At 50.1% G+C, this 25731-nt stretch overlaps 3 protein-coding genes across 13 annotated transcripts in view; 2 read left to right on the plus strand and 1 right to left on the minus strand.

Moving 5' to 3' along the window:
* BPIFB1 (BPI fold containing family B member 1) overlaps positions 1-15384 on the plus strand; it is a 19265-nt gene extending 3881 nt beyond the window's left edge. The window contains exons 4-14 of the mRNA XM_030762936.2: positions 697-846; positions 1615-1696; positions 4758-4821; positions 6874-6959; positions 7961-8140; positions 9084-9137; positions 9619-9777; positions 11880-11947; positions 12845-12890; positions 13988-14051; positions 15002-15384. Of these exons, the coding sequence (XP_030618796.2) occupies positions 697-846; positions 1615-1696; positions 4758-4821; positions 6874-6959; positions 7961-8140; positions 9084-9137; positions 9619-9777; positions 11880-11947; positions 12845-12890; positions 13988-14051; positions 15002-15324 (1276 nt within the window). The 3' untranslated portion in view covers positions 15325-15384. The remainder of the gene's footprint in view (positions 1-696; positions 847-1614; positions 1697-4757; positions 4822-6873; positions 6960-7960; positions 8141-9083; positions 9138-9618; positions 9778-11879; positions 11948-12844; positions 12891-13987; positions 14052-15001) is intronic.
* CDK5RAP1 (CDK5RAP1 mitochondrial tRNA methylthiotransferase) overlaps positions 1-25731 on the minus strand; it is a 93646-nt gene continuing 67915 nt past the window's right edge. For 7 of the 11 annotated variants that reach the window (XM_089896706.1, XM_089896707.1, XM_089896699.1 and 4 more), the window contains one exon: positions 2-25731. This exon is cut by the window's right edge. The gene's annotated coding sequence lies outside the window, so the exon portion shown is untranslated. The other 4 variants (XM_089896703.1, XM_089896702.1, XM_089896705.1 and 1 more) reach the window with 1 other exon arrangement.
* Positions 22379-25731, plus strand: part of LOC111184283 (uncharacterized) — a 9289-nt gene continuing 5936 nt past the window's right edge. Inside the window, 2 exon segments of the mRNA XM_089895428.1 lie at positions 22379-22855; positions 23897-24113. Coding sequence (XP_089751554.1) covers positions 22747-22855; positions 23897-24113 — 326 coding nt within the window. The 5' untranslated portion in view covers positions 22379-22746.

Raw genomic sequence — 25731 nt, forward strand, 5'->3', positions numbered from 1 at the left:
TCGTACAGGGCCTTGTGGGTCAAGGTGAGGACTTGGTTTTACCAAGCGAGATGGGAGCCGTGCAGGGCTCTAAGCAGAGGAGGGACATGACATGATTTCACATTCTTCAAGAAGCCCTCTGGCTGCTGTGTATGGGGGCAAGAGTGGAGACAGGGAGGCTATCCAGAAGCTACTGCAATAATTCAGGAGGAGACAATAATAGCATGGACCGGGGTTTAGGAACAGGAAGGTGGTGAGAAGTAGACAGATTCCAAATATGTCTCGGAGGACACAACAGGATTTCCTGACAGATTGAATGGGGGCTCGGGGTGGGGCGGGAGGAGAGGGGAGATTGAGGGGTCAAGGTAGCATGGAGTGGCCAGCAAACAAAACAGGGAAGATCATGAGAGGAGAGGATTCGGGGGAGGATCCATAGTTCAGTTTGTACATGTTAAACCTGAGATGCCTGTAAGACATTTGAGAAGTGAGTATAAGTTTGGAAGCTACTGACATATGCAGAGGATTTAAACCAGGAGAGGAATCCAGAAACTGAGCCTGGGACACAATGAAGTCAACAGTTGAGGAGATGAGGAGAACCCAGCAAGGAGCCTGAGAAGGGAGGAGTGAGAGCCAGGAGACAGAGGTGGAAAGCAGGCTTGGCTTGATCCAGCCTGAAGCTGGGATGGAGTTCACAGCATGGGGCTCCTCCACTCCCAGGCCCCTGGTCAAGACCATTGTGGAGCTGCACATGGAGATGGAGGCCCAAGCCATCATCCACGTGGAGACTAGCGAGAGAGACCACTCCCGCCTGGTCCTCAGCGACTGCTCCAGCACCCACGGGAGGCTGCGTATCAGCCTGCTACACAAGTGAGTGTGACCTCCTCCCACTGGGCTCCTGGCATGCCTGGGAGGGAAGCCAGGTGGTGCCCTGGCCCCATGTTACAGATGGAGAACATTGAAGCCCACAGAAAGAAAAGGACTTCTCTCTCCTGACTCCTGATCTGGAGCTCCCTCCAGGAAATCTGTGATGTCAAAGACAGCTCAAGATATCAAGGGTGAAGTGATAATGATGGGATTTCAGGCATCATGCCAGAAATTGGGGCAAACTTTTGAAGGTGGAGAGGAGGCTCTTTCCTAGGCCCCTCAAACCACACAGGTAGACTAGGGTGGAGCCATGGGTTTAAACTGTGGAGTCAGGCAAACGTGTCTCCTTCATTTACTGTCCAGGTGACGCTGGGCAAGTCACCTCCCCATGCCTCACCTTCCAGGCCACAGTGAGAGGATTAACAGGGCAGCAGCGCTAAGCACTCAGCTGAGGGCAGGGCACGCAAAAGATGCTCAAAGACATGGTGCTTCCCTCCATCTCTCCTTAGCAGGAGAATGGGGGGGATGCCAACTGCCCTCATCCCAGTGTCCAGCACGAATTCCTAAAGACAAGCCCCAGGCCCTGTCCCTGAGAACTGTCTGCCACTGTCTACACCAGGCTCAGGGTCTACCCCAGCCTTGTTTCTAATAGGCCCTGTGCCTTGGGCAAGTTCCTTCCTCCTCTGGACTCAGTCTCCCCTTCTGTAAAACAGGGGAGGGGTGATCATCTCTGACCCTGCCTCATCTCTCTCCTCTTCTCCTCTTGGGAAGGCACTCCTTCCTGCTCAGCTCCTTAGCTGACAAGGTCATAAGCCTCCTGGTGCCAGCCCTGCCCAAACTGGTGAAAAGCGAGGTAAGTGGAATCAGAGTCTCTCTGGCCTGTGAAGCTTGCTCCCCCTGTGGTTGGGGATGGAACTGCACGCTGGTGCTAAGGGACCTGTGTTTCCTTGAGTGGGAAGCTTCTGGGCTTGGGTCACTCTTTCAGCAGTGGATTCTTGAGATCAAGGTAATGAAACTCCCCAAAGTCAGCCAGGGGACCTTGAACAGTGATGTGCTGATAAATTGCTCACAATTGACTCAGGAGGGGTTGGTTGAAGGAAGGGAGCTCTGATTTGTAACATTTACTGATTTCCTTGATGTAAACACCCCTTCCATTGCCAATTTCAAGCTACTAGTGTGATGTCACTGAGCAGAGTCAGGAAGAGATGCCTGGTAGCCCACTCTTGTATGGCATTTCCACCATGCAGATACAATAGATGTAAATAAGCTAAGAACAATAGATAACAGCAAAATAAAACAAAATAATTAGGAAGTAATGAGTTTTGAGTTTTCATTGACTTTGATCTTAGCATAACTTATTTAATTGTAAGTTTATACAACTTAATTTTTAATAATGTCAGGTTTAGCACCAAGCTCAGATATTCCTAAAAATTTAACAGTTGGCCCTCGTAAATTGGTCCAAGCTGGCTCGAGCGCACCAGGGCCTCACACCATCCTGGTTGTGTCATCAGGGGTTTGTCACCCACCAGGTCTTGTTGCACTTATTTTTCTTATGTTTCTTATTCATAAACACGAATCCATCTCATTTTATATGTCCCTTCAATGTCACAGGTAAACTAAAACTCTATAAGTTGGATTCATCCACCGTGACCATTGATTTTCACTGTAAATTCCAAGATGTGTTCACAACAGTGATTCTCCTGGGGTTAAAAACACCTTGTCAGGGACTTCCCTGGCAGCCCAGTGGTTAAGACTCCACGCTTCAACTGCAGGGAGCACAGGTTCGATCCCTGGTCATGGGACTAAGATCCTGCATGCCGCACTGCACTGCATGGCCAAAATGAAATAAATAAATAATAAAAACACCCTGTCAAATAATGAATACATTTTTAATAAAAAATCTTTTTTGAATGGAAAACACACTATTACAACCAAAACTTTTGGGAAAAAAATACCCATAATCCTTCAACCTTAACTTGGCGGTTATTTTTTCTTTTGCATGTTGTTTTCCAAATCTCCATCCACATGCACTCAGATTTTTATGTGGCTGCACTCGACATCAATATTATTTGATATCCTCTAAAGTATGTCTATTTCCTATGCCGTTGTATGATAATCATAACTATTTTAATAGCTGCACCGTATTTAATACTTCTTAAAACCATTCCAGAGAGCCTTCTGAAAGGACTTTGAAAGTAAATAATTCTGTAAAACTTAGCTTTACTTATGTGAGGTACTTTTTCTCTTAAGAAATTTTTTTTTCTATTTAAAGGTGGAAGTTTCTTAAAGTAGAGCCCAGCTGGAAATTTTTTCCCAGCCTCCAGCAAAATCATATTTTAACTGGCATTATACTTTAATAGCTAAAGATGTGTCTTCCACTAGAAAAGATGGCAAGAACTTGGGATTATAAAATGTTCTTTGCATGATATCTGTTTTTAAGGGTGAAAAGCCAAATAAAGTGAACAATTTGAGAAAACTGGCATTCCATTAATCATCATGGTTTCCCACCATGAATCACTGGATTTGAAACTGCAGTCCTATGAATATTTTACTTGGCATGAAGGGAAAAAGGCGCAGCATGTTTAAATCTGGCAGGAGCCCATCTAGAAAATGCTGATGCCCCTTTCAGTGTAAATATGTGGGTCCCAATCCCAAATGCACATCAGAACCTCTTGGGAAGGCTTTTTAAAATACTGACATCAGGGCTCGACCTGAAAGATTCAGATTTAATTGGCCTGGTGGGGCCCTGGTATCCCAGAGGATCCTAGCTGCCCCAGAGGAGGATTCTAATATGTAGCCAGGGTTGAGACCCAGGGGTGGAACTGAAGGAAGGGGAATTGTGGGAGAAGACGCAGAGGGTGCCAGCGACACCCTTCCCATGAGGAACAGGCAGTGAATGCTGGGAGTCTCTGAGCTCAACTCCTCCATCCTTCCTGGGTTCAGGGTTGGCAAAGCAGCTGGAGCAGGGAACAGGATTTTCATAGGAAAAATTAACATTCGTCAAAGTGCATTGTCATTTCTCGAGGGTAGCAATGGGTGGTCAATCAGAAGGTTCTTCACTGGGGAAATTGTACCTAAGACAAAATGACAAAATCTCAGAGCACTGCCCTGGAAAACAGGCTGCCTAGAGCAGAGAACAAGGCGTTTGGGCCCCATGGTCAAGTAAGTCAATTGTTTAACTTCCTGCCCAAGAAGAACAGCTCAGGCCAGAGGTTGTCACTATGGACATTTGGGCCCCCTAATTCTTTGTTGTGGCGGCCGTCCTGTGCATTGAGGGATGTTTAGTAGCATCCCTGGCCTCCACCTACTAGATGCCAGTAACACTCCCCCTAAACTGTGACAACTGAAAATGCCTTCAGAAATTTCCAAATGTCTCTTGGGAGACAAAATCCTCCCCTGCTGAGAACTGCTGCAATTTTGAGGGGAGAAGAGTTTGGGGGGCAAAGAGATATGTTGGAGCTAGAAACCCACAGAGATTGTTTGCAAGTCTGGTTGGGTCTGTCTTGCTGGCCTGTATTCTAACCTGACACGTGGAAGGAAGTCAGTACCTAGTGTTGACTCAAGAAGTGAATGAAGGAATGCATTCTCCATTTCCCTCCTATGGAAACGTGGGCTCTTGTGAACACGATGAGTCTGAGGGGAGGACAGCTGACAGGACAGGCACACCCTGGACACAGGGCAAGGGACAAACCATTGCAAAAGATGCCAAGTGACACCAGAGGCTGTGACAGGCTCTGAGCAGCGGTGATGGCTGGGGACGTAGATGCACCACTGAGTCCTCAATCCCATGGGTGAAAATCTGGCTGGCCGTGGGCACAGGGATGGGACTCAGCTCAGGAGGGCTGGGCATGGGTCACTGTGGGGCTATGTGCTGGCCCCTGGCTGATGGAGGCCCTGCATTTGTGCTGTTGCAGCTGTGCCCTGTGATCAAGGCAGCCTTTGAGGACATGCGTGAGGACCTCCTGAACCTGACGATGGGTAGGTGCGCCGCTCTCTCATACCTTTCTCCTTGACTGCTGAGCTGGCCTCCAGGCCCTGGCCCTGCCCAAGGCAGGCCTCCCCCCATCAGGCTTGAGCAGCAACTTGGCCCAGGAGCCAGTGAGACAAGAATCATCTGATCCCTGCCCAGGATGAGCAGACAGGAAATCACCACAACTGTGACTTCATGAGCACACAGTATGTGCAAGGTTCTATGTGAGCCAGTGGGTGCCCCAGATAAACGCAAGTTCAAATCCCAGTTCTGCCACTGATTTGCTCCATGGCTTTGAAAAAGCCAACTCAACCTCCTTATTCTGTTTCCTCATCTATAAAATGGGGTTTATGCAGCCCTACCTCACAGAATTGTTAGTGAGGCTTAAAAGTTTATGGGAAAGTTCCAGATACATAGCAGGTTCTCTGCCTGGCACAGAGAGGTGCTTACAGATGTGTGCTGGATGGGTGGATAGATGGATGGATGGATGGATGGATGATCAGAGACTACTATGGGCTACTAGGGTAGAAATAAATTGTATCCTCAGATCACTCACAGTGAAATTCTGAGTTCTTGGACCCCTCAGAGAGGGAATTGGTAGGAAGAAGAAAATTCTACCATCTACTCTTTTGGGATCTGAAGAGGTTCATTCAAAGCCACCAGAGAGGAGTGGAAAGAAGAGAATGGAATCAATAGGCATTCAGCACCCATAGAGCACCTGCTTCGGGCCAAGCCCTTGGGCTGAGTATTTTATATACACTATCTTACTGACTCCTCAGACAACTCCATGAAGTGGAGTGGATCATTACCCCACTTCACAGATAAGGAAACTGAGGCTCAGAAATGAAATCATTTGTCCAAGTCCACAGAGGAAATTAGTGATAGGGGAAGGCTTTAACCCAATTCTTCAAGTTCCAAGTCTGGTTTAATTCAGATTTGAGCCAACTTTACTAGGTACCAGTCCTGTACAAACTATGAGGCAGGTATACTACTCTATCCCCATTTTAAGATGAGGAAACTGAGGTTCAGAGGCAGGAAGAAGCTAGCCAAGGCTGCTGGGGCTCCAACCCAAGTCTGTCCGGCTTCCCTGCTCCCCAGGGGCAGGGCAGGAGGCCTCCCCGAGGACTAGGCAGACCGACGACCAGCTTCCCCGCCCGCCTCTGCGCCCCTCCCTTGTCCTCTCCATTTTCCGCCCGGGCACATGAGACGCCACCGCCATCTGGCGGCCAAGTGGGGAATCCCAAGGCAAACGCACGCAATCCCTAGCACAGACCCAGACCCTGGGGGGGTGGTGCAGATCAGACTGGTGGGGGAGGTAGACAGGTATAAGCAGTAGGTCAGTTTTGTTCCAAACCAGAACGTTGGCATAGGACCGACTGGGTTCAGATCTTTTCACAGTATGCCCTTGAGCAAGTCACTTCACTTTTGTGAGCCTTGCTTTCCCCATCTGTAAAATGAGGGTAATTGTAGGACCTACTTCCTAAGGTTATTGTGAGGATTCCATGAACTAACACATGTAAAAGTTTAACACATTACCTGGTGCTTGATATATGCTCAATAAATGTCAGTCAGTATCATCATCATTTTTTTTTTAGATGTTGCGGATAGGAGTTTATTAATTAATTTATTTATTTTTGCTATGTTGGGTCTTCGTTTCTGTGCGAGGGCTTTCTCTAGTTGTGGCGAGCGGGGGCCACTCTTCATCGCAGTGCGTGGGCCTCTCACTATCGCGGCCTCTCTTGTTGCGGAGCACAGGCTCCAGACGCGCAGGCTCAGTAGTTGTGGCTCATGGGCCTAGTTGCTCCGTGGCATGTGGGATCCTCCCAGACCAGGGCTCGAACCTGTGTCCCCTGCATTAGCCGGCAGATTCTCAACCACTGCGCCACCAGGGAAGCCCCATCATCGTTTTTATCATGGTCCTTATCGACATCATCATTACGCCTGCCCCTCCCCTTACTCCACCTCATGCAACAATGCTGTTCCAGCCCAAAGCAGCCCCAAACCATCCCATCCAATACTGTCCTCCGCCCTCACAGAACTTTCTTCTTCTCCCTGAGCAGTGCCTGTTTCTCTCAACTCTGACCATCTGGAGTTTGACTTTATGTCTCCTGCCATCGACCATAATGTTGTTCATCTCATCCTGGGGGTGAGTGTCATGGGACCTCAAGGAGAAAGTGGGGACATCACTGCCCTTCTCTGACCCCCAAGGGTCAGACACCATGGGTCTGTTTCAGGGGAGAAAAACGCCAGTCACAGTTAGGACACACAGGCTGATTTAGAAGAATCTCAACAGGCTGAATGTGTCCCATGTAAACCATTCTGATGGAGAAAAATCAGCAGCTGGAAGCCACACACAGACCATGGACCCCAGTGACCTGATTTCCTCCAACCCTGATTTTTCCAGTCAGGGTCCAGAGTGTGTGGGGTTCTTGGCCTTTCTTGCAGGCAAGCCCCTTCCATTCCTCAAATATCTGGTGACCTTGAACAAGAGCCCAGGATGGAGACACATCATTGAGGATCACACAGACCTAAGTTTCTCTCCCAGCTCCACAGCTCCCTGGTGTGTGACTTTGGGCAAGTTTCTTCACCCCTCTAAGCCTCAATTTCCTGATCTGTAAAATGTAATAACAATGGTCACCAAGGAGAGGAAGAAATGAGGCTGCATGGGGCCTGGCAAGAAACCAGTAACCATCAGTTCTCTATAAAATGTGGAGCCTCCCACCCACACTGGGGCTGGACACCCTCAGGGACCAGTTCGAGCAACGGAGCGTGAATCTCAGACCAGTTTTCATGGATCCTTGGAAAACAGCAGCATCAAACATTTCCATCCGTTCTGTTGCAGTCTTGAATTTTCCCTTCATCTAAAGTGTTTGTGAGGTATCTGAGAAATTGAAACCTAAATGCCACATAAGACATCTAGATTTTTTAAAAATCAGAGATTACCTGAGGGGTGCAAGTGCAGTAGATGTTGCTAGGCACCTGAGATAAGTCATCATCTACAGCAAAGCACTGAACACCAGACTGAGTTTCCTGGCAGCAAATGCAAAAAGGGAAACAAGCTGAATGGTGTCATTTCCTTCTAGGTTATTACTGGATACGTCGTGGAGTTAAAGTTCCCAGACAACTTTCTGCTCTGTGTCTCCTTAGGCCAAGTTGGTGGACTCGGAAGGAAAGGTGACTAAGCTGTTCAATGACAGTGTGGATTCCCTGAATCTGCCCTCCCTATACCACAGCCCTTTCAGCCTCACCATGAGGAAGGATATGGTGAATGCTGCAGTAGCTGCCTTGCTCCCTCCAGAAGAAATCATTGTCCTGTTGGACTATGTGGTAAGCCTCAGCATGGGACAGAGCGTGAAGCCACCTCTGCCGCATTATGGGGATTTCCTGAATCAACGGGGACACAAGGACCCCTAAGCAGGCACCATCTGTCAGGCTCAGCTTACATACCTCCAGTGATGGAGAGCTCACTCCCTTCTCGAACAGACCCTGCCTCTGAAATATAACTCCAAAGCTGAAAACCTCCCTGTAACATCCAGCACCAGTCCTAGTTCTCCTGGAACCTGAAACGCCTGCTTCCTCTACCAAAGAACAGGCCTGTCCAAAGGGCATTTTAGATTCTGACTGGCCCTGGGATGGTGATTGCACCACCGCCGTCCACTGCAGGACCCACGGCAGACATCACTAATCTCTCGGGGCCCTCCTTCCTGTTGACCCTGGATGCTGACACAGCCGCAGAATCCTGATCAACCCAGCACAGCAGAAAACCACCCCTAGTCAACTGGAGTGTGCCACCTCACCGGGGTGACCGATGGGGAAATCGAGGCCCAGAAGGGGATAGGGTTGGCCCAAAGTTAGGGGAGTGGGACAGGACTTCAGATCAGCTGACAGACAACAGATCACCAAAATCTCGGGGATTAGAAGTCAGGGTGAGGGCCTGGGATGATAAGAAAAGGGGAGTGGTCACCAGCAACCACATTCATGACTATAGTAAGAATTCGGTTGATTCTCTATGTCCTCTGAGAACAGGGAGCCAGCCGCCCACAGACCCACGAGCACCACCAACCCACAATAAAAGTCCAGGCCGGCGGGGACTTCATTCTCCACAGCCGCTGACATAGGGGATGTTTCCCACCAGGGACAGACATGTGCACCGGACCACCAGGTCCTCCCAGCTTTTCTGGGGTTTGGGGGATCCCAGCAGTGGGGCTGCTGGAGGTGTGTCTCCCCTCTCCCCGCCAGTGGACCTGCTCTGGCTTCCTCTCTTCCTTAGCTTCCTGAGACGGCCCGCAGGCTGAAGTCAAGCATCAAGGTGATCAGTGAAAAGGTTGGTCCATTTGCCATCTGCAGCCTGAAGGGTGTTTGCTGTGGTCTGTCTACTGGCCTCTGGGGAGTAAAGTACGTGTGGAACTGCTCTGTCCTTCGAGCACTGGTGACTGTAACAGACTGGTCCCAGTCCTCACGGATATTTCAATCTAACAGGACAGTTTGACCTGAATCAAATAATTACACAGATAATAATTCAGTTACAAGTGTGGTGACAAAGGACAGATTCTAGGGGTTATGAGAGCACTACTGATAGAGTCTGGGAGATTAGGAAGGGCTTCCCTGAAGGGAAAAGTATTCCAGATATAGGGAGAAGCAAAACCAAAGGCTGTGAGATGGGGAGAGCAACAGTCTATTCCAAGATCTGAGGAAGCAGGGAGTCCAGGAAGGTTGACAGTGGCCAGACCACATGGGGCTGCATGGGGCCGGCAGGCCATGGTGAGGCACTTGGGAGGTCACATGTGGGTCTGATGTCCTTTCAGGCAGCAAATCAGCTGGGGCGCACACAAATCGTGAAGATCCTGACTCAGGAGACCCCAGAGCTCCTTGTGGACCAGGGCAATGCCAAGGTGGCCCAACTGATCATGCTGGAAGTATTTGCCACCAGTGAAGCCTACCGCCCCTTCTTCACCCTTGGCATTGTGAGTTCAGTTGTCTGAGACGTTGGCAGCAACCTGGGGGACACCCCTGTCCACTGTTCCTGTTCACCCCTCTTGCTTTGCTAAACCTTTCCACCACTCTTTTTATCTCAGAGGGATAGGGGAAGGGAATTCTGAACCAAGAATCAGGAGATTTGGGGGCCCAGCTCTTTATTAGTCAGGATCTTTGGGCAGAAATTTAATTCACATGCACAAAATGAATTCTATTAGCTCATATAACTGAAAAGTCTAGGTCAAGATAGCTTCAGGAATAGCTGGATCCAGGTGTTCAAGCTATGTCATCTTCATTCTTCTCTCTTCCCTTGTTTTTCTTTGTGCTACCTTCATCCTCAGGCAGGTTATCCCTTCATGGAAGTGCCCCCAAGCTACATCAGGCTTATAACCTATCCGCTTGGCAACCCCAATGGAAAAGCTTCTCTTTCCCAGTAGTTCCAGCAGAACTTCCAAACCTGACTCTCATTGGCTGAGTTAGGGTCAAATGCCCACTCATGAACCAACCAGTGTGGCCAGAAAAACGAAGTATGTAAATTTTCTGAGCTGGGACACACACACACAAACACACAGGAGTGGGGGATTGGGTTTGGCTCTATCCAAACCACAGGGCTGAGAGGGAAAGGGGTAATTCCTCTTCTGAAATATGAACAGAACTAAATCAGCTCCAAGTAAGTTCTTAATTGATTTTTGCAGTAACCCCAGCAGGTCAGATCTCAGAGCTTCTATATAGGGGGACCCTGTGCGTAAAGGTATGGGGCTGGAAGTCATCAAAGGGCAAGCCCAGTAGGAAGGTATCTTAGATGGGGCCCTTAGAAACAGGCCCGAGACAAAGACTCTTATAAAAGTGATGTATTGGGGGAGAGCTCCCAGGAGAAGGACTGAGCAAGGATGTGGTCTCAGCTGGAGGCTCGCTTCTGCTTCACCCCACAGAGAGCTCTGGAGCATGGTGGCACCACAGAGTCGAGCCCAGGCTGAAACAAGAAGGTTGGCCTTTTGTTCCCCCTTGTCTTTCAGTTGTTGGCCATAACTGCCCCCAGAGTAGGCACAACATAACCTCCCAGCAAGGCCGCTCCGCTCCAGCAAGGGCAGTTCCCCAGACAAGGGGAAGGCTGGGCACCGTTAGCAGCTGCATTCAGCTGAAGAATGATACCCCACCCAAAAAATGGATCTGAGTGGGCCACCAGCTGCATGCTACAGAGGACAGGGAGAAGAAAGAGACGAGGCAAGGTTCATGGTTGGGCCCTGGATCAGTGAGGCCGAGGAATCTGGACATCACCTGGTTGTTGGAGGCTAACGTTACACTCTCCTTACAGGAGGGTCGCTGCATGTCCTATGCAGGCTGTCCACACGCCACGTCAGCGGGCACCATTCACACAACTACAGGATGCACAGTGCCCTGATTTCCTGTGTGGGAGGATACTCTGAGCCCCCAACCAGCAGGGGAAGTGTACTGCCCCTGGCCAGCCTCACTCCCTGGGGACTTCCCCTCCATGGCCAATGGCAGGCACTTTTCAAAAGGTCACCAAGCCCAGGCCTGCAGGAGAAGTTTGTTCTCTGGGTGCAGCTGCCCTGGAGCTGGAGCCTGGCACCTGGGCTCACCCCAGCCCATGGGTCAAGATGATGGATATCTTCGGCACCTGCGTTTGAGGCCTGGCTTAGTTTCTGACCTTTCCAATAATAATAACCGGTTAAGATTTACCATCCTGTCTGCCCCTCAGTTTCCTCACCTCTACAATGGGGTAATAACAGGACTCACTTCACGAGAGTTGTGAGACTCAAAGGAGATGATCAGATAAAGCTCTTAAAACACCACCTGACACACAGTGAGGGCTCTGTGTGTATTGGCTACTGTCGTCATTGTCATGATCAGTAATCCTCTGTGCAGTCTCTTCAATGGGGAGTGGGTACAGGTACCAGCCCAATAAAGAAGGAATTTGAGGCCCACAGAGGTCAGACCCTTTCCCAAGGTCACAGCCAACAGCTGAGATTCAGACGGTGTCAGCTTGGTCCCAGAGCCTCCTTGCAGAACCCCACACTCTACACCTGACACATCCTCTAAATAAATGGGGCCTGGGTTTCTCTTGTTGCAGGAAGCCACCTCAGAAGCTCAGTTTTACAGCAGAGGTGACCTACTTATGCTCAACTTTAACAAAATCAGGTAAACGTGAAAATCACTGTGAAGATTCTGGTGATGAAAATGAGTCCTGTCTGGTGACCACTGGTTTCTTTAAACACCCAGTGTTTTGAGCCTCTGGGGTGACGGTGTGAGTGAAGGCTGCTTCAGGACAGGCAGAAAGGCTGTCTTGCCGGGACTGTCCTACTGTCAAGGTCTGAGTGTGAGAGAAAGCAGAGAGGGACATGGCCTTGCAGCAGTCACGGGGCAGGCTGACCCTGGCCACGCGGGAAGGGGCCGCCCAGCACCATCCCCTCGGCCTGGGGCAGCCCATTTTGGACATCAAGAAAGTGGCAGTGACAGTCATGCCCAGATGCTGAGCCCCCATGGAGCCCAGCCCAGCAGCACACGGCTCCCGCTGCCTCCTACAACCCTGCCTGTCCTCCCCTCATCCCACCACCCTCCTGCTGCCCCAAAGGGAGTTCAGGGGTTGCAAACTGGAGCCTCCTGGGACAAATCAAGCCCATGGATGTGTTTTCATCAGCCCACATAGGGTTAGGTTTTTTAATATAAATTAGTCGCCAACATATACAAATCAGAATATCTGGCCGCCATGGCCTGCATTCCTACATGGCAACAAACAGTGGAGCTAGGAATTAGGTACCCCCTTTAGAAGGAGAAAGAGCTCCTCAGTCCACCATGGTCCTCACTCCTGGGGGTGATCTTTCTGCCTGCTCTTTGGGCAACTATTTGTTTGCTATCTCCCCCTGCATCCCCCATGCATTACAATGTAAGCTCCATGAAGCAAGGATTTTATTTGGGTCACTGCTGTACATCCAGAGCCTGCACCGTGTCTGGTACACAATAGGTGCTCAGTAAGTAGTTGGTGAATGAATGAATGGGACTCCGAGGGACCAGCCTCATGGGCATCTTCTGTTGCAGCTCTGATCAGATCCACCTGATGAACTCAGCCATTGGCCTGTTCAATGTGAGTATGAACAGATTTTCCCTGGGTATGCAGGGGATTGCCGAGGATAGTCCATCTCAGAAGCAGACATTGCCCAGGATTTGCTTTGAACAAGGTCCCCACGGGCAGCCCCATGGTGAGCTGGCCAGCCTCCCGGATCTCAGCCTCAAAGTCCAACCTCCTGGTTCAGGTGTTTACTGAGCACCTACTGTATGCCAGACACAGCTGAGAATACACACATTCACAAATACACAGATACACACAGACTTCCCTTCTGTAAAGTTCTGACCCTAAATCAGAAACAAATCTCCTTTATTCACATCTCATTTTGCTGATATAGACTCACCTCAGTGGTGACCCTGGGCAGCCCCTTCCCCCCAGTCCTCAGTTTCCCTGAGTCAGACTGAATCAGAGATCTCAAATTGGTTGAATCCTGTCTTCTGCTGTGGTGGGGTATTTGTTTCTATGTTTTGGAGAGGGGCAAATTTTTCCACCCTTTTGTTATTTTAATTTTTTTTGACTAATTTTTTTTTTTTGCGGTACGCGGGCCTCTCACTGCTGTGGCCTCTCCCGTTGCGGAGCACAGGCTCCGGACGCGCAGCGGCCATGGCTCACGGGCCCAGCTGCTCCGCGGCATGTGGGATCTTCCCGGACCGGGGCGCAAACCCGTGTCCCCTGCATTGGCAGGCGGACTCCCAACCACTGCGCCACCAGGGAAGCCCGACAAATATTTTTTAATGGGGAGGTTTCCACATGAAATTCAGGACTTCTGGCTTCCCTTGAGAAGTCAAAAACTCGGGAAACAGGGTGAAATTCCCTTGGAGAATTCTGCTGAAACAGAGCGGTGGAGCCCTTGAGATTGGGGGTGAGGGATGCATCCCACAAACGTACCCCAGTCCCCTACCTGCTGGATCTAGGGCCACCTGGTTTGTGCCCCACCCCTCCCCCCACAGCCTGTCTTGTCCGTGGAGCCCTTGCAGTTCTGACCAGTCAGGAACCTGAGATTCAGCATCTCCACAAGCTGCCCTCGCCACAGGGCGGGACTGTGCCCATCCTAGCAATGGCTGGGAGGACTTCAGATTCTCAGCCAGGGTGATGGGGTCCCTTCTCTTTCACAGCCTGAACTTCTGAAAGACTTCACCACCAAGATCCTCGCCTCCGTCCTGCTGCCAAACGAGAACGGTGCGTCCCTTTGCTGTCCATCCCCCTGGTCCCCAGGGCATTGAGGGCAGGTGCTTTACTTCTCCTGCCTGTGTCTCCATTTGGGGCCCCTTTCATTTATTTTCCACCTATTCTCAGAGCCTAGTTCTAATTCTGCCTCCTCCAGGAAGCCTTCCAGGTCACCCACCTGGAAATAAGCTTTCCCATCTCCAGCATCCCGCCCAATTCCTTCACTCATGCCAGAGCCTAGGCATGCATGGCAATGTCCCAGGCTCACAGGGCTGACAGCAGGAGAGAGACAAGGTGGAAACAGACAACTAGAGCACACCCAATGTGCCTCCGACAGACCCGGGCTCAAGTGCTGATTCCCCTTCTTGCTGGCTGCCTGGCCTTGGACAAGCTGCCTTATCATCCTGAGCCTCAGTTTCTCCCTCTGTAAAATGGGAAAATAAGAGCACCTTCCTCAGAGCCATAAAGGAGAAGATGTTTGTATGGGGGCAGAGAGGGGGCGCCTGACACAGTCAGTGTTCAACAGTTCTTAGCCTTTGCTGTTGTTGGCTGTTATTTGTGTCAGTAGTGGAGGAAGCCAAGAGAAAAGGTTGGAATTATTCCCGTTCAGCCCCAGGTCTTGGGGATGGGGAGAATTGGTAACCTCTGACTTTTGTCATGTCTTTGTTTTATTAGAGTAAGAAATCTCAAAGTATAGGCACGTGTTGTGGATGATGGGAGGCCCTGATGTTTCTTGAGCAGGAGCAGGAGAGGATGTGAGGGTACCTTTTGGAGCAGCCAGAAGCTGGGGCTGGAGACAAAGAATGGGGAGATGAGGCTGGGTGGACGCTAGGGCTGGAGAACAGGGAGAGGCAAAAGGGGCAGTCTGAGTCGGGAGTGCCACGTCGAGGAACTGTGAGCCTCCCACAGCTGCCCAATTCCACCCCAGGCCCACCATTCTCTGACCACACTTGTGATTTCAGGCAAATTAAGAACCGGGATCTCAGTGTCAATGGTGAAGGCCTTGGGATTTGAGGCAGCTTCGTGGTCTCTGACAGAGGTGAGTGGGGTTAAACATACAGTCGCAGGGAGAGCCCAGGGATGGGAGGTGGGTGCTGCTCTCCAATCCTGGCCCCTCTGGTCACTTATGGGGGACCTTGGGCAAGTCCCTTCTCTCTCAGGGCCTCATGTCCTCATCTGTAAGTGGAAGAGGATGGCTGTCCTAGCCTGGAGTCGTAAACCTCCAGCCTTTTCTATCTTACCTGTCATCCCACCTGGCAGAGGGAAGGGTAGGAGGCTTTGTTAACTGGCTTCAAAGGCAGGTTGACATTTGACTCATTTTCAGCTGCCCACCCTCCATGCTTCAGCTGGCTTTGATGGAGAATTATGACAGCATACTGTGCATGATACCTAGGCTGGGTCTAGACTCAGGGACCAGAGGATCAGTTCAAATGCTAACTCTGCCTCTCTCTCTAGCCAGGGGCCCTCAGGCAGATCCTTTGGCCTCTCTGAGCCCAGGTTCCTCACCCATAAAACCAGCAGATGTCTAAATATACAGGCCATGCACTAATGAACTACATACAATGATTCAATTATAATATAAGCAGTTTATCTAAGACACATACTGCATTTAATTCATGTTGGATGGACACAACAGGTGTCCATCCAGCTGGGTGGCTGGAGCTTAGTATACTTCATGTATCTCTTATTAGAGGGCATTTAGCAACTGTCCTCTTTTTTTTTTTTTAATCAAGTTGCAAAGCATCATTTGCAGTTTGGGTTAGAAAGGTATCATTTCACGCTTTGGATCTGCTTTTTCCAAATTTCCTGTTTTGCTCTATTAATTTGTTTTGGACTAGCAGCACACTGATATCCTTTTTATAATAGCCTTACAATATAATATGTTTTAAAATCTAGTCAAAGGAATGAATAAACGGATAGATCTGAGGGAATTCCCTGGTGGTCTAGTGGTTAAGACTCCGTGCTTTCACTGCCAAGGGCCCAAGTTCAATCCCTGGTGGGGAACTAAGATCCCACAAGATGCGCAGCATGGCCCCCCAAGAAAAGGATAGATCCAAGATTAAACAAGTATGGCTTTTAAAAAGTTAATGGTAGAATCTAGGTGATGAGTATACAAGTGTTCACTATAAAATTCTTGCAACTTTGCTGTATATTTTAAAATTATCATAATAGGATGTTGGGGGAAATCTAATAGGCTACATTCCTTGCGTCACACTTAGTTTCCTCAAAAAAGGCAGAGTGTTGTTAAAAATTTAGCTGTCTGGGGCCCAATGGATACAGCCAGGAATCTACATTTCCCAAAACTTCTTGGGAGTTTTGTTGATCTTCTGGGCCTGGGGACAACAGTCCTATATAATCCCAGACTTTGCACCCAGATACTTTACCTGTGCCCCAGGCCCCTGCATGGTGTCACTGTTCACACACAGATGCTCCTGCTCTGACCCTCCCAAGAATATTTTATGAGTGAGTTCAAGGTCATGACCCCCAATACCAGCAGTCACCTTGTGGAGGATAAACTAGCATAAACCACAAAAAGGCAGAATGTTAAAAAAAACTTTTTTGACTTTTCTCCTCCAATTCCAGGATGCCCTTGTGGTCACCCCGGCCTCCTCGTAGAACCTCAGACCATTTTCCTCTCTCCCAGTGAAGACTTGCACTGGAAGTGTGGAAGCCAGCTCTGTAGACTGGCCCTCTCTGCAATAAATAAACTTGTCTGTGACTGCTGCAGTCTGGAGTGTGTCTTTGTCCCAACTCAGGGGTCATTTTGCCCCTGGCAGGCTTAGGGACTGGACATCCAAGCCACATCTAGGTCATGTTCAGGCACATCTGAGCCAATCTGAGCCATGTCCAAGACATGTCTTGGTGATATCAAAACACACGTGGACAAGGTCCAAGGTTTTGGCCACCTCCCTGAGCGACAGAAATAAAAAAGCCAGTTGCCCCCTCCTGCCTTCCACGTCAGCTTCTAGACCACCTATGGTAGGACAACCTCTCTGGTGGGTACGCACGTTGTGTTGATCTTGGTGATGTGGTGGGTCGGGGGCTCGCTGAACAGTGTGACTCTGGAGGCAGGATTTGAGTTCTGGCCTGGACCCCTCAGTGGTTGCTTGACCCTAAAATATGGCTCCCCGTCTCTGGGCCTCCGCTTCCTTCTCTGTAAAATGGGGAGAATCTTAGTCCCCACCTTGGAGGGCTGTGGTGAGGATGAAATGAAAGAAAACAGTTCCCAGCACGTGGGAGGTGCTCAAACAATGTTATCTGTGGGTGATGTCACTGTCACTCTTGTTACCTGGACTCCTGGATGTTGGGCCTTATCACTGAAGTCCCTTCCCACTTAGACAGCACGTGACTGTCATCGTCTCCCTGGCCCTCCTGATGCCAGCAGGTTCAGGACAGACAATAAGGCCCCTGTCCTCCAGACTCTGGGTCCGTCCCAGCACACAGAGCTCACATCCCATGAGGGGCCTTGCAGGAAGGGACAGGCGGGTATTTCAGGAAAAGACGCTACACAGCTTCACAGTAAAAACATCCATAAGAACACCTCGCAACGTGCAACGGCAGCCAGGAAGGAGTTTCTCCTACAGGACTCCTACAGGTTAGGCCGAGAGGGACAGGAAGACCCTGCATGAGGTGCTTACACTGGGGTCAGTGAACACTCGCTGGGCAGTTGCTGAGTGCTGGGCCCTGTGCTGCAGCTCCCCACATGCATCCTCGACCCCCAGTCACACTTTGTGGTCCACATCCCACATTCCATTATTTTTCTGTATCATATTAAACCTGGGTTTTGAGCCCCCACTCACAAGGGAGCTGAGACAGTCCATCTCCATCTTCTCTGGTTCCCTAGGGTCATGTCACGTTCTATTGTGAGAGTTTCCCAGGAGCCTGGAGGGTAGGGCAGGGCTTCTGGTCCTTGGTCCCATCTGGTGCCGATGAACGGATCTCCGTCCCACCCCATAGGATCCTGTCAGAGGTGAGCAGCTTGGAGCCCTGGCCACACTGGGGCACTTCCCCAAAACAGCCATGGCCATGGCTCCTGGGTTCCGACCGCCCACAACCTCTTGGGCTTCCTGGAGGGTGGTGAATATATAACCCTGCTTCCTCACCCCTTGAGAGCAGGGAACAACTCCACACTGGCTCCCACAGCACCCCAGAGGGACTGAGCCCCAGGTGCCCATGGGGTCACTTGCTTGATACACACCTTTATGGGCTGTCTCCCTTCCTGCCTCAATTTCCCACTCTCCTACCAGTGTCTCCTGGCATCACCTCCCCTATCAGCTACCTACACTCAAATCCTGGTCTGAAGTTCTGTTTCTAGGGAACCCAAACCAAGACAAGTATTTGCTCTGCAGGTACTAGGCCAAGGGTCTTACAGACCTTCACTCACCCAGTGCCTCTCCTATGCTGCTCCCACTTGGCAAGTGAGGAAACTGAGGTTCTGACAGTTCAACACGACTACCAAGCAGCCCCTATCCATTACCCCGCACCGCCTCCCTCTACTCTCTGCTCCCTCATCAGTCCCCCAGAGTCTCCACCCCCCGTAAAGAAGAAGAGAGGTGGTCTTCTGTGCCAGCCCCCTTCCGATTTGCACCCTGAAACACAGGAGCCATCCGTGCACCCCTGAGGCAGGAGCCGCAGATCCGGAACTCCAAGATTCCAGCACCTTCCTGGGCTGGGAGAGGGAAAAGTCCTCTGCTTCCCTCTGAGTCTTTGCAGCAGCAGCAAATGAAAAACACCAAGTGATATCTCAATAACTCTTCCTGCCTTGCAGGAATTATTGTCTTACAGATGAGAACTCAAGTAACACAGAGCTGGTGAAGTGGTGGGAACCCAAGCCTCACCCACTTGCCCCAGCCTCCCACCTGAATCCATAGCAGGACAGTGACCCAGTTTTCTTTTTTTTTAAATTGGAGTACTGTTGCTTTACAATGTTGTGTTAGTTTCTACTGTACAGCAAAGTGAATCAGCTATAAGTATACATATATCCCCTCTTTTTTGGATTTCCTTCCCATTTAGGTCACCACAGAGCATTGAGTAGAGTTCCCTGTGCTATACAGTAGGTTCTCATTAGTTATCTATTTTATACACAGTATCAATAGTGTATATATGTCAATCCCCATCTCCCAATTCATCCCACCCCCCCTTCCCCCTTGTTATCCATATGTTTGTTCTCTATTCCTCAAAATAACAGTGACAACTAACAGCCTCTATTCCCTGAGGGCTACTCAGTTCCCTGTACAGTACTAGACACTTCCTGTGGGTTAACTTTCCCATTTTACAGATGAATAGACTGGGGCTCAGAGACAGACAATAATGATGTCTTGTACCTCTCTGTGTCCTTCCCAGGGCTTCCCTTTCATGGAGGAGACCCCCAGGAAATCTCCCGTCTCTCAGCAGAGATCAGTCCATGAGGTAAACATACAGAATTCATGGTGCTCCAGCCAAAATCTTCCCTCCTATCCTGTTTAGAGAGGCCAGATCTTGGAAGGGAAGGGAGACCTCTGTGCTTCCACCAATATCCTACACCAGCCCCTAGTGACTCAGATGAGGAAATTAACCCTAGAGCCTTTCTCTGCCCAGGCAGGAGGACAGCACTTGGCAGTAATGTTGAGACCCAATTGACAGAAATGAGGGGGACCTGCCAACTTTTAAAGCATCTTCCAACCAAAACGTCCACAATTCTATGATGCTGAGATCCTAGAATAAGTACATCCCATCTGAAATACGGCACCAAACCATACTAATATCAGCCATTGACTTATTTATTTGATTGCACTGGATCTTAGTTGCGGCTCATGGGCTCCTTAGTTGCAGCTTTCCAGCTCCTTAGTTGTGGCTTGCAAACTCTTAGTTGCGGCATGCATATGGGATCTAGTCCCCTGACCAGGGATTGAACCCAGGCCCTCTGCACTGGGAGCACGTAGTTAACGTTGCTCTAGCATTTCCTGCACAGCTGCTGTCTTCCAGAACCAGCCCTTTCATCATCAGCCCCTCTGTGCCATGTTCCAGCCCAAGAATGGAGTTTAACACCTGCCCTAACCACATCTCTGACTGTGAAAGGGAAAGGAATTATCCACAAGGAAAATCTAAAAGCCGCCTAGAGGTGAGTCCTGCCCACCACTGAGATGACTGCACTGGACAGCAGTTAATGAAGGAGTGGATCCTGACACAGCCAGCTACGTGCACTCACAATGGTGGCGTCAAGATTCTCACGGAAGAGGAGGTCTGCAGAGCAGTTTGGTTGGGAGTGAGGACTTGAGGTCTTGGAGCTGCATTACATAGTAACACCAAATTTCCCTTTCACTGGATGGCCAGTTTCCTCTCTGGGCCCTGATTTTAAATCCCAGTTTTGCCATAGACATGCTGTGTGACCTTGAGTAAATCACTTAACCTATCTGAGTCTCCATTTTCTCATCTATAAAATGGAAATTAAAATAAGCAACTTTTTTGGAACATCCACATGAATTGCCCCAATGAATGTTCACAATACCAAAAGACATAGATGGATTATTATTCCCATTTTGCAGACATGAAAAGTGAGGCTCAGGAGGGAAAGTAACTGGCCAACATTTACACAGCTACTGAGTGACAGTGGGGATTGAACCCAGACCTGTCTGGCTGCAGAGGCATGGCATGGGTGCCATATATGGAAAGAGCATGGGGAGTGGCCACAATGTGGTCACTGGGCCCCTCCCAGACCTGCCTCTAGCCCTGCTCTCCTCTACACACACCCCAACATACATCCTAACTCCCTTGGGTCCTGTGACTGCTACATCCTGCAACAGGAGCCTCCTTGGGCCCCTCCTGAGAGCTGGAGGCCCTGCCCCAGGCTCCATAGCACTGATGTGGCTCCTAAGGGAAAGGGCCCACCCCCAAAACCACAAGGCCCCCACCTACTTCCTCCCTGGGGTCTGTTGGCCCAGGACTAGAACCTACCCCTAGGACCCCAGTGACTAGCCCCATCAGTTTTGGCCAGAAGCCCCTAGCCTTCCGGTGCCAAGAGGACCCCTCCCTCCTCTGAAGGGCTCCACTGAGTACAAACCGGTCAGGAGGCTGGACTTCCTGCCATGTTTCCACCCACCCGAGCTTCAGAGCTCGGGTTATAAAAGTTGTGCCTTTCTGAGAAGCTAGTGACAGAGGCCCGGGAGAGATTCTGGACAGCCCTATTCTTGGAGAGGTAAGGACAAGGAGGCTAACATGGGCATTTCGCAAATATTTCTTAAGTACCTACAATAATGTGGTGATGTGGTGCATAGATTCTCAGCCAAACTGGGTTCCAATACAGGCTCTGCAGCCACTACCTGTGTGACCTTGGGCAAGCCATTTCTTCTATCTGTGCTCATTTCCGTAAAACAGGCCTGCTATCAATGATCCCAGACCGTTATGGTAAGGATTCAATAATGCAACAAAGCTTGTAAAGCTCTCGGCATAGAGCCTGCTACATAGTAAGGACTCAAGTAAAAGTCGGGGCCAGTATGATTCAAGACTGGTATGAGATGGAGACGGCTGGGGGATGGTGTGAAGTACTAAGTGCAGGAAGGGAGGAGAGACCTGACTTGGGTGAACTGATTAAGTGCCTAACATGGGCACTGGCTAAACACTGGTTGGATGAGTAGTGGATGAATTTAAGATCAGCCTGGTAGCAGAATATGAATAGTTAATGCCATGAGTACACATTTCCCAGTCCAAAATTCACATCTGCAAATAAACAATAAACTTTCTTTTTTTTAGGACCCATTTTAATCGTTTTGAATTCCTGCCATCAAGCAAAAAAAACTGGATGTTGCTGATTTGAGACAATGCCAGGATATTCTCAGGCACTCCAGAGTAGGCTCAGCTACTTTGGGGGCTTTGCCCAGAGGCAGCATTTACCCTCTGGGTAATGTCTTCATGGGCACTGGGGTGGGGATGTGGTGGCTCCTTAATGGGCCCTGCTTACGCTGGCATCTGCCCTGGACGTGTCTGTATCCAGCTGGCCTCTGCCTTGCAGTTCCAAAGGCTGCATCTCCTGGCAGCACACCCTTGCCCACCTGGAGCGCCCCCTGCCTGCAGGCTCTGGGGTCCCAACTATGCCACTTGGCCACCTGGGCTGAGGCTCAACAGGCAGGAACCAGTACAAACGCACTGTTTGAAATACTGAAGAATTTCCCTACTAGTTGGTAAAGAGCCATGACTTTAAGCCCCCCAGGTGCCTACCCTGGTCACTATGGAGCTTCCCCCAGGACCCCCAACCCTTGTCCTCCTCAAGATTCAGAAACCTCCATGGTTTTATTGTCTCACAATGTCGCACAGCCACATTAACAGCTGTTGGGCACACTGCTTGCTAAGTGCTTTGCGCATATTGAGTGCATTCCCCACAACAATCTATGATTGTCCCCCATTTTACAGATGAGAAAACTGAGGCACGGAGAGATCAAGTAACTTGCTCAGGGTCACACAGTCTGGAAGTGGCAAAGCCCAGATTTGAAGAAAGCCCACTTGAGAGGGAAGGACATTTCAGGCAGAAGGAACCGAAAGCACTAACGTGAGATGGTGGGGGTAAGGCTGTGTTCAAGGACTAGCAGATCTAGAGCGAGGGGGAGAAGAGAGGGAAAGAAAGCTGGAGAGATGGCTCTAGGAGAGGCAGAGCTGGGAGAAGCTAGCCAGTGGCTCCCCAGTGAGGTGGCCAGTGGGGTTCCCAGCTCTGTGTCCCCAGGTCCTGGCCAGGAGGATGCTGCTGTTCTGGGGGTCATTGCTATGCTGGGGGCTGCTGCCCCAGGCCCCAGGGGAGGCCCAGCACCTACTTTTCTTGCGCTTCAGCAAGGATCAGCTGGAAACAGGTAGATTTTTAAGGGGTGAGTGGCAGGAGGCAGGAACTCAGGGAAGAGCAGGGGTGGAAGGTGACACCACCTCCCTGCTCAAGCCTTTTCCTCTTCTGGCCTCCCCATCACCAGCAGCAGAATTTGCCTTCCTTTGCCCAGAGCTGACCCCATCCTTCCCCTGCTCTAACACTTGCTGTGGCTCCCTAGTACCTTCAGGAGAAGCTCCAAGCTCTTCATCCTGGTTTTCAAGGCCCTGCCTCTCCAGCCTCTTCTACCACCACCTGCCCTGACCGCCCCTATAGACTTTCCAGCCTCCTTCCTTTGCTTGTGCTATTCTTTCCCCCATTCTCAACACAATGGATTCTGATTCACCATTTAAGGCAAAGCTCTAATAGTCCCAGTTTCCCCAGCAGAAGGAGTCTCCTTCCACTGGGTTCCCACAGCCCTTTGGTGAAGCTTCATCTATGGCCTTATCCAAGCATACTGTACTTGTCCTGTCTGTCTGTCTGTCTGTCTCTCCCTAACTCTTGGCTGTGAGCTATTTTTTATCCATTCACCTCCTTCCCCATTCAACACAGTCCAACCTCACTGATCTTTCCGTTTCATATACTCACCAGGCTCATTACCACCTCAGGGCCTTTGCATGTGCTGTTCCCTCTGTCTACGTTGCTCTCTCCCCAGGTCTTGCAATAGTGGATTTCTCCACTTCATTCAGGTCTCAGCTCAAATGCCTCCCCTTCAGAGAGGCTCTCCCTGACTACCCTATCTAAAGTAGACCTTCCCCCTAGTCATGCTCCAATTCGACTCCATTTTATTTTCAAAAATTGCCTTGCTTGCTTATCTGAGGGCTCAATCGTTTTCTGTGCCCACCCCCACCCCCCCCACCCCTGCTCCTAGAATGAACCCCACGGGCCCTGAGCCCAGAAGAGAGTAAGTGCTTCATAAGTACCTGTTGCTAAATGACTGTCTAAATCGCTGGCTCGGGGCAGGTGCTGGTGGGCCTTTGTTGAACGACTGAATGAAAGGTGAGCCCCACCCTGAGGAGGGCCTTGTCCTCAGACATTTCAGGCCTGCTCTCGAAACACCATGTCCTGGACCATATGGCCAGGATCCCTGTGATGGGGGCCACAAGTGAAGGAGTCGCCATCCTGGACCACCTGCCCTTCGTAAGAGAAGGCCTCTCCAAAGAGAGCAGTGGGCTTGATCTGTTGCTGGTCTGGGACCTGCTCTCGGGGCAGAGCTTCCCCCTGCTGGGGGAGCTGCTCCAGTTGGGTGGGTGAGTGGCCTTCTGGCTCTTCTTCCCCCTCAGAAACAGTGTTCTCACCTTGTGGGTGGGTAGGAGGCCCCAGCGTCGTCGGAGCTTTTCTCCAGCCTGGAAAGCCCTCAGCAAGTACATTTTTATTGTCCCTAAACCTCTTGAAGCCACTTGAAATCCTCCAAGGAACAAAGCAGAGTCTCAATCAGGGATCTTAGCCTGGCAGCCCTCCAACCCTCCACATTCAGCTTATACCTGGGTATTGCAAACTCCCATTGTATTTTTTTAATATTTTAGTGACTTGCCAATATATAAAAATCTGGAGTGTTTTAATAAAAATCCAGATTTTCTGATTGTATTAGTTTGCTAGGACTGCCATAACAAAATACCACAAACTGAGTGGCTTAAACAACAGAAATTCAGGAGACTAGAATTCTGAGATCAAGGCGTTTTCCATGTCTCTCCCCTAGCTTCTGGAGGGTTCCTAGCAGTCTGGTTTTCCTTGGCTTGTAGAATCATCACCTGATCTCTGCCTTCCTCTTCACTTGGCAATCTCCCTGGTTGTGTGTCTCTGTCTCTGTCCAAATTTCCCCTTTTTATAAGGACACCAATCACATTAGGCTAGGGGCCCACTCTACTCCAGTACGATCTCATCTTAACTACATCTGCAACAACCCTATTTCCAAATCAGTTCACATTATAAGGTGGGGATTAGGAACTCAATATATGAATTGGGGGACTTCCCTGGTAGTCCAGTGGGTAACACTCCATGCTCCCAATGCAGGGGGCCTGGGTTCGATCCCTGGTCGGGAAACCAGATCCCGCATGCATGCTGCAACTAAGAGTTCGCATGCAGCAACTAAGAGTCTGTATGCTGCAACTAAAAAGCCTGCATGCCGCAACTAAAGATCCCGTGTGCCATAACTAAGACCCAATGTGGCCAAAATAAATAAATAAATAAATAAATAAATATATATATATATATATATATATATATATATGAATTGGGGGGGTGGAAGGCAGACACAATTCAACCCCTAATAGCAACTCTCTCTATAACAAAGATCTGGCCACACCTGGCCTGACCTCCCACGTGGCAATCATTGGTGTAGGATCTGTAGTCCCTAAGTCAGTCCCCAGACACCTCCTCCTCCACTCCCTTTACGCTACCTGTTTGGCCCTGAAGGCAAATGAGTTGGAGACTTCTGGCAAAATAAGTACCAACATAAATGAATGATATTTATGTAGGTTGGGGCAGGGGTTCCTGCAAGGTCAACTGTGTAGCCACAGGTAGGCCTCCGAATCCATCCCCCAGAATGAGGAGGGAGAGCCAGATGGGTCCTAAGATGATAGAGTCCAGAAGAAGTTTTCTGATGGGGGTGAAATGAAATGAAAAGCTAGGGCCTGGGGTGGGTAGGGGTGCTTCCCAGAGAGGCCTGGGAGGAGGGTGCTGGGCCCACATCTGCCCCAGCCCATCCTAAGGCCTAGGACTAGCCACCACTCACCCCTGCCTGTGCATTTGCACCACCTCTACTCACCCATCCTGGCACAGGGCATCAGCTTGGGAGGGCCGTAGGAAAAACCCCACATGGTCCAAGTCATTCTTCAAAAACCTCTGGAAGGTGCCATGGTGGAGGCA

Source organism: Delphinapterus leucas, chromosome 15 (assembly GCF_059928025.1).
Source record: "Delphinapterus leucas isolate spDelLeu-1000000601 "Yukka" chromosome 15, BTC_Dleu_Yukka2, whole genome shotgun sequence".
Taxonomy (NCBI): Eukaryota; Metazoa; Chordata; class Mammalia; order Artiodactyla; family Monodontidae; genus Delphinapterus; species Delphinapterus leucas.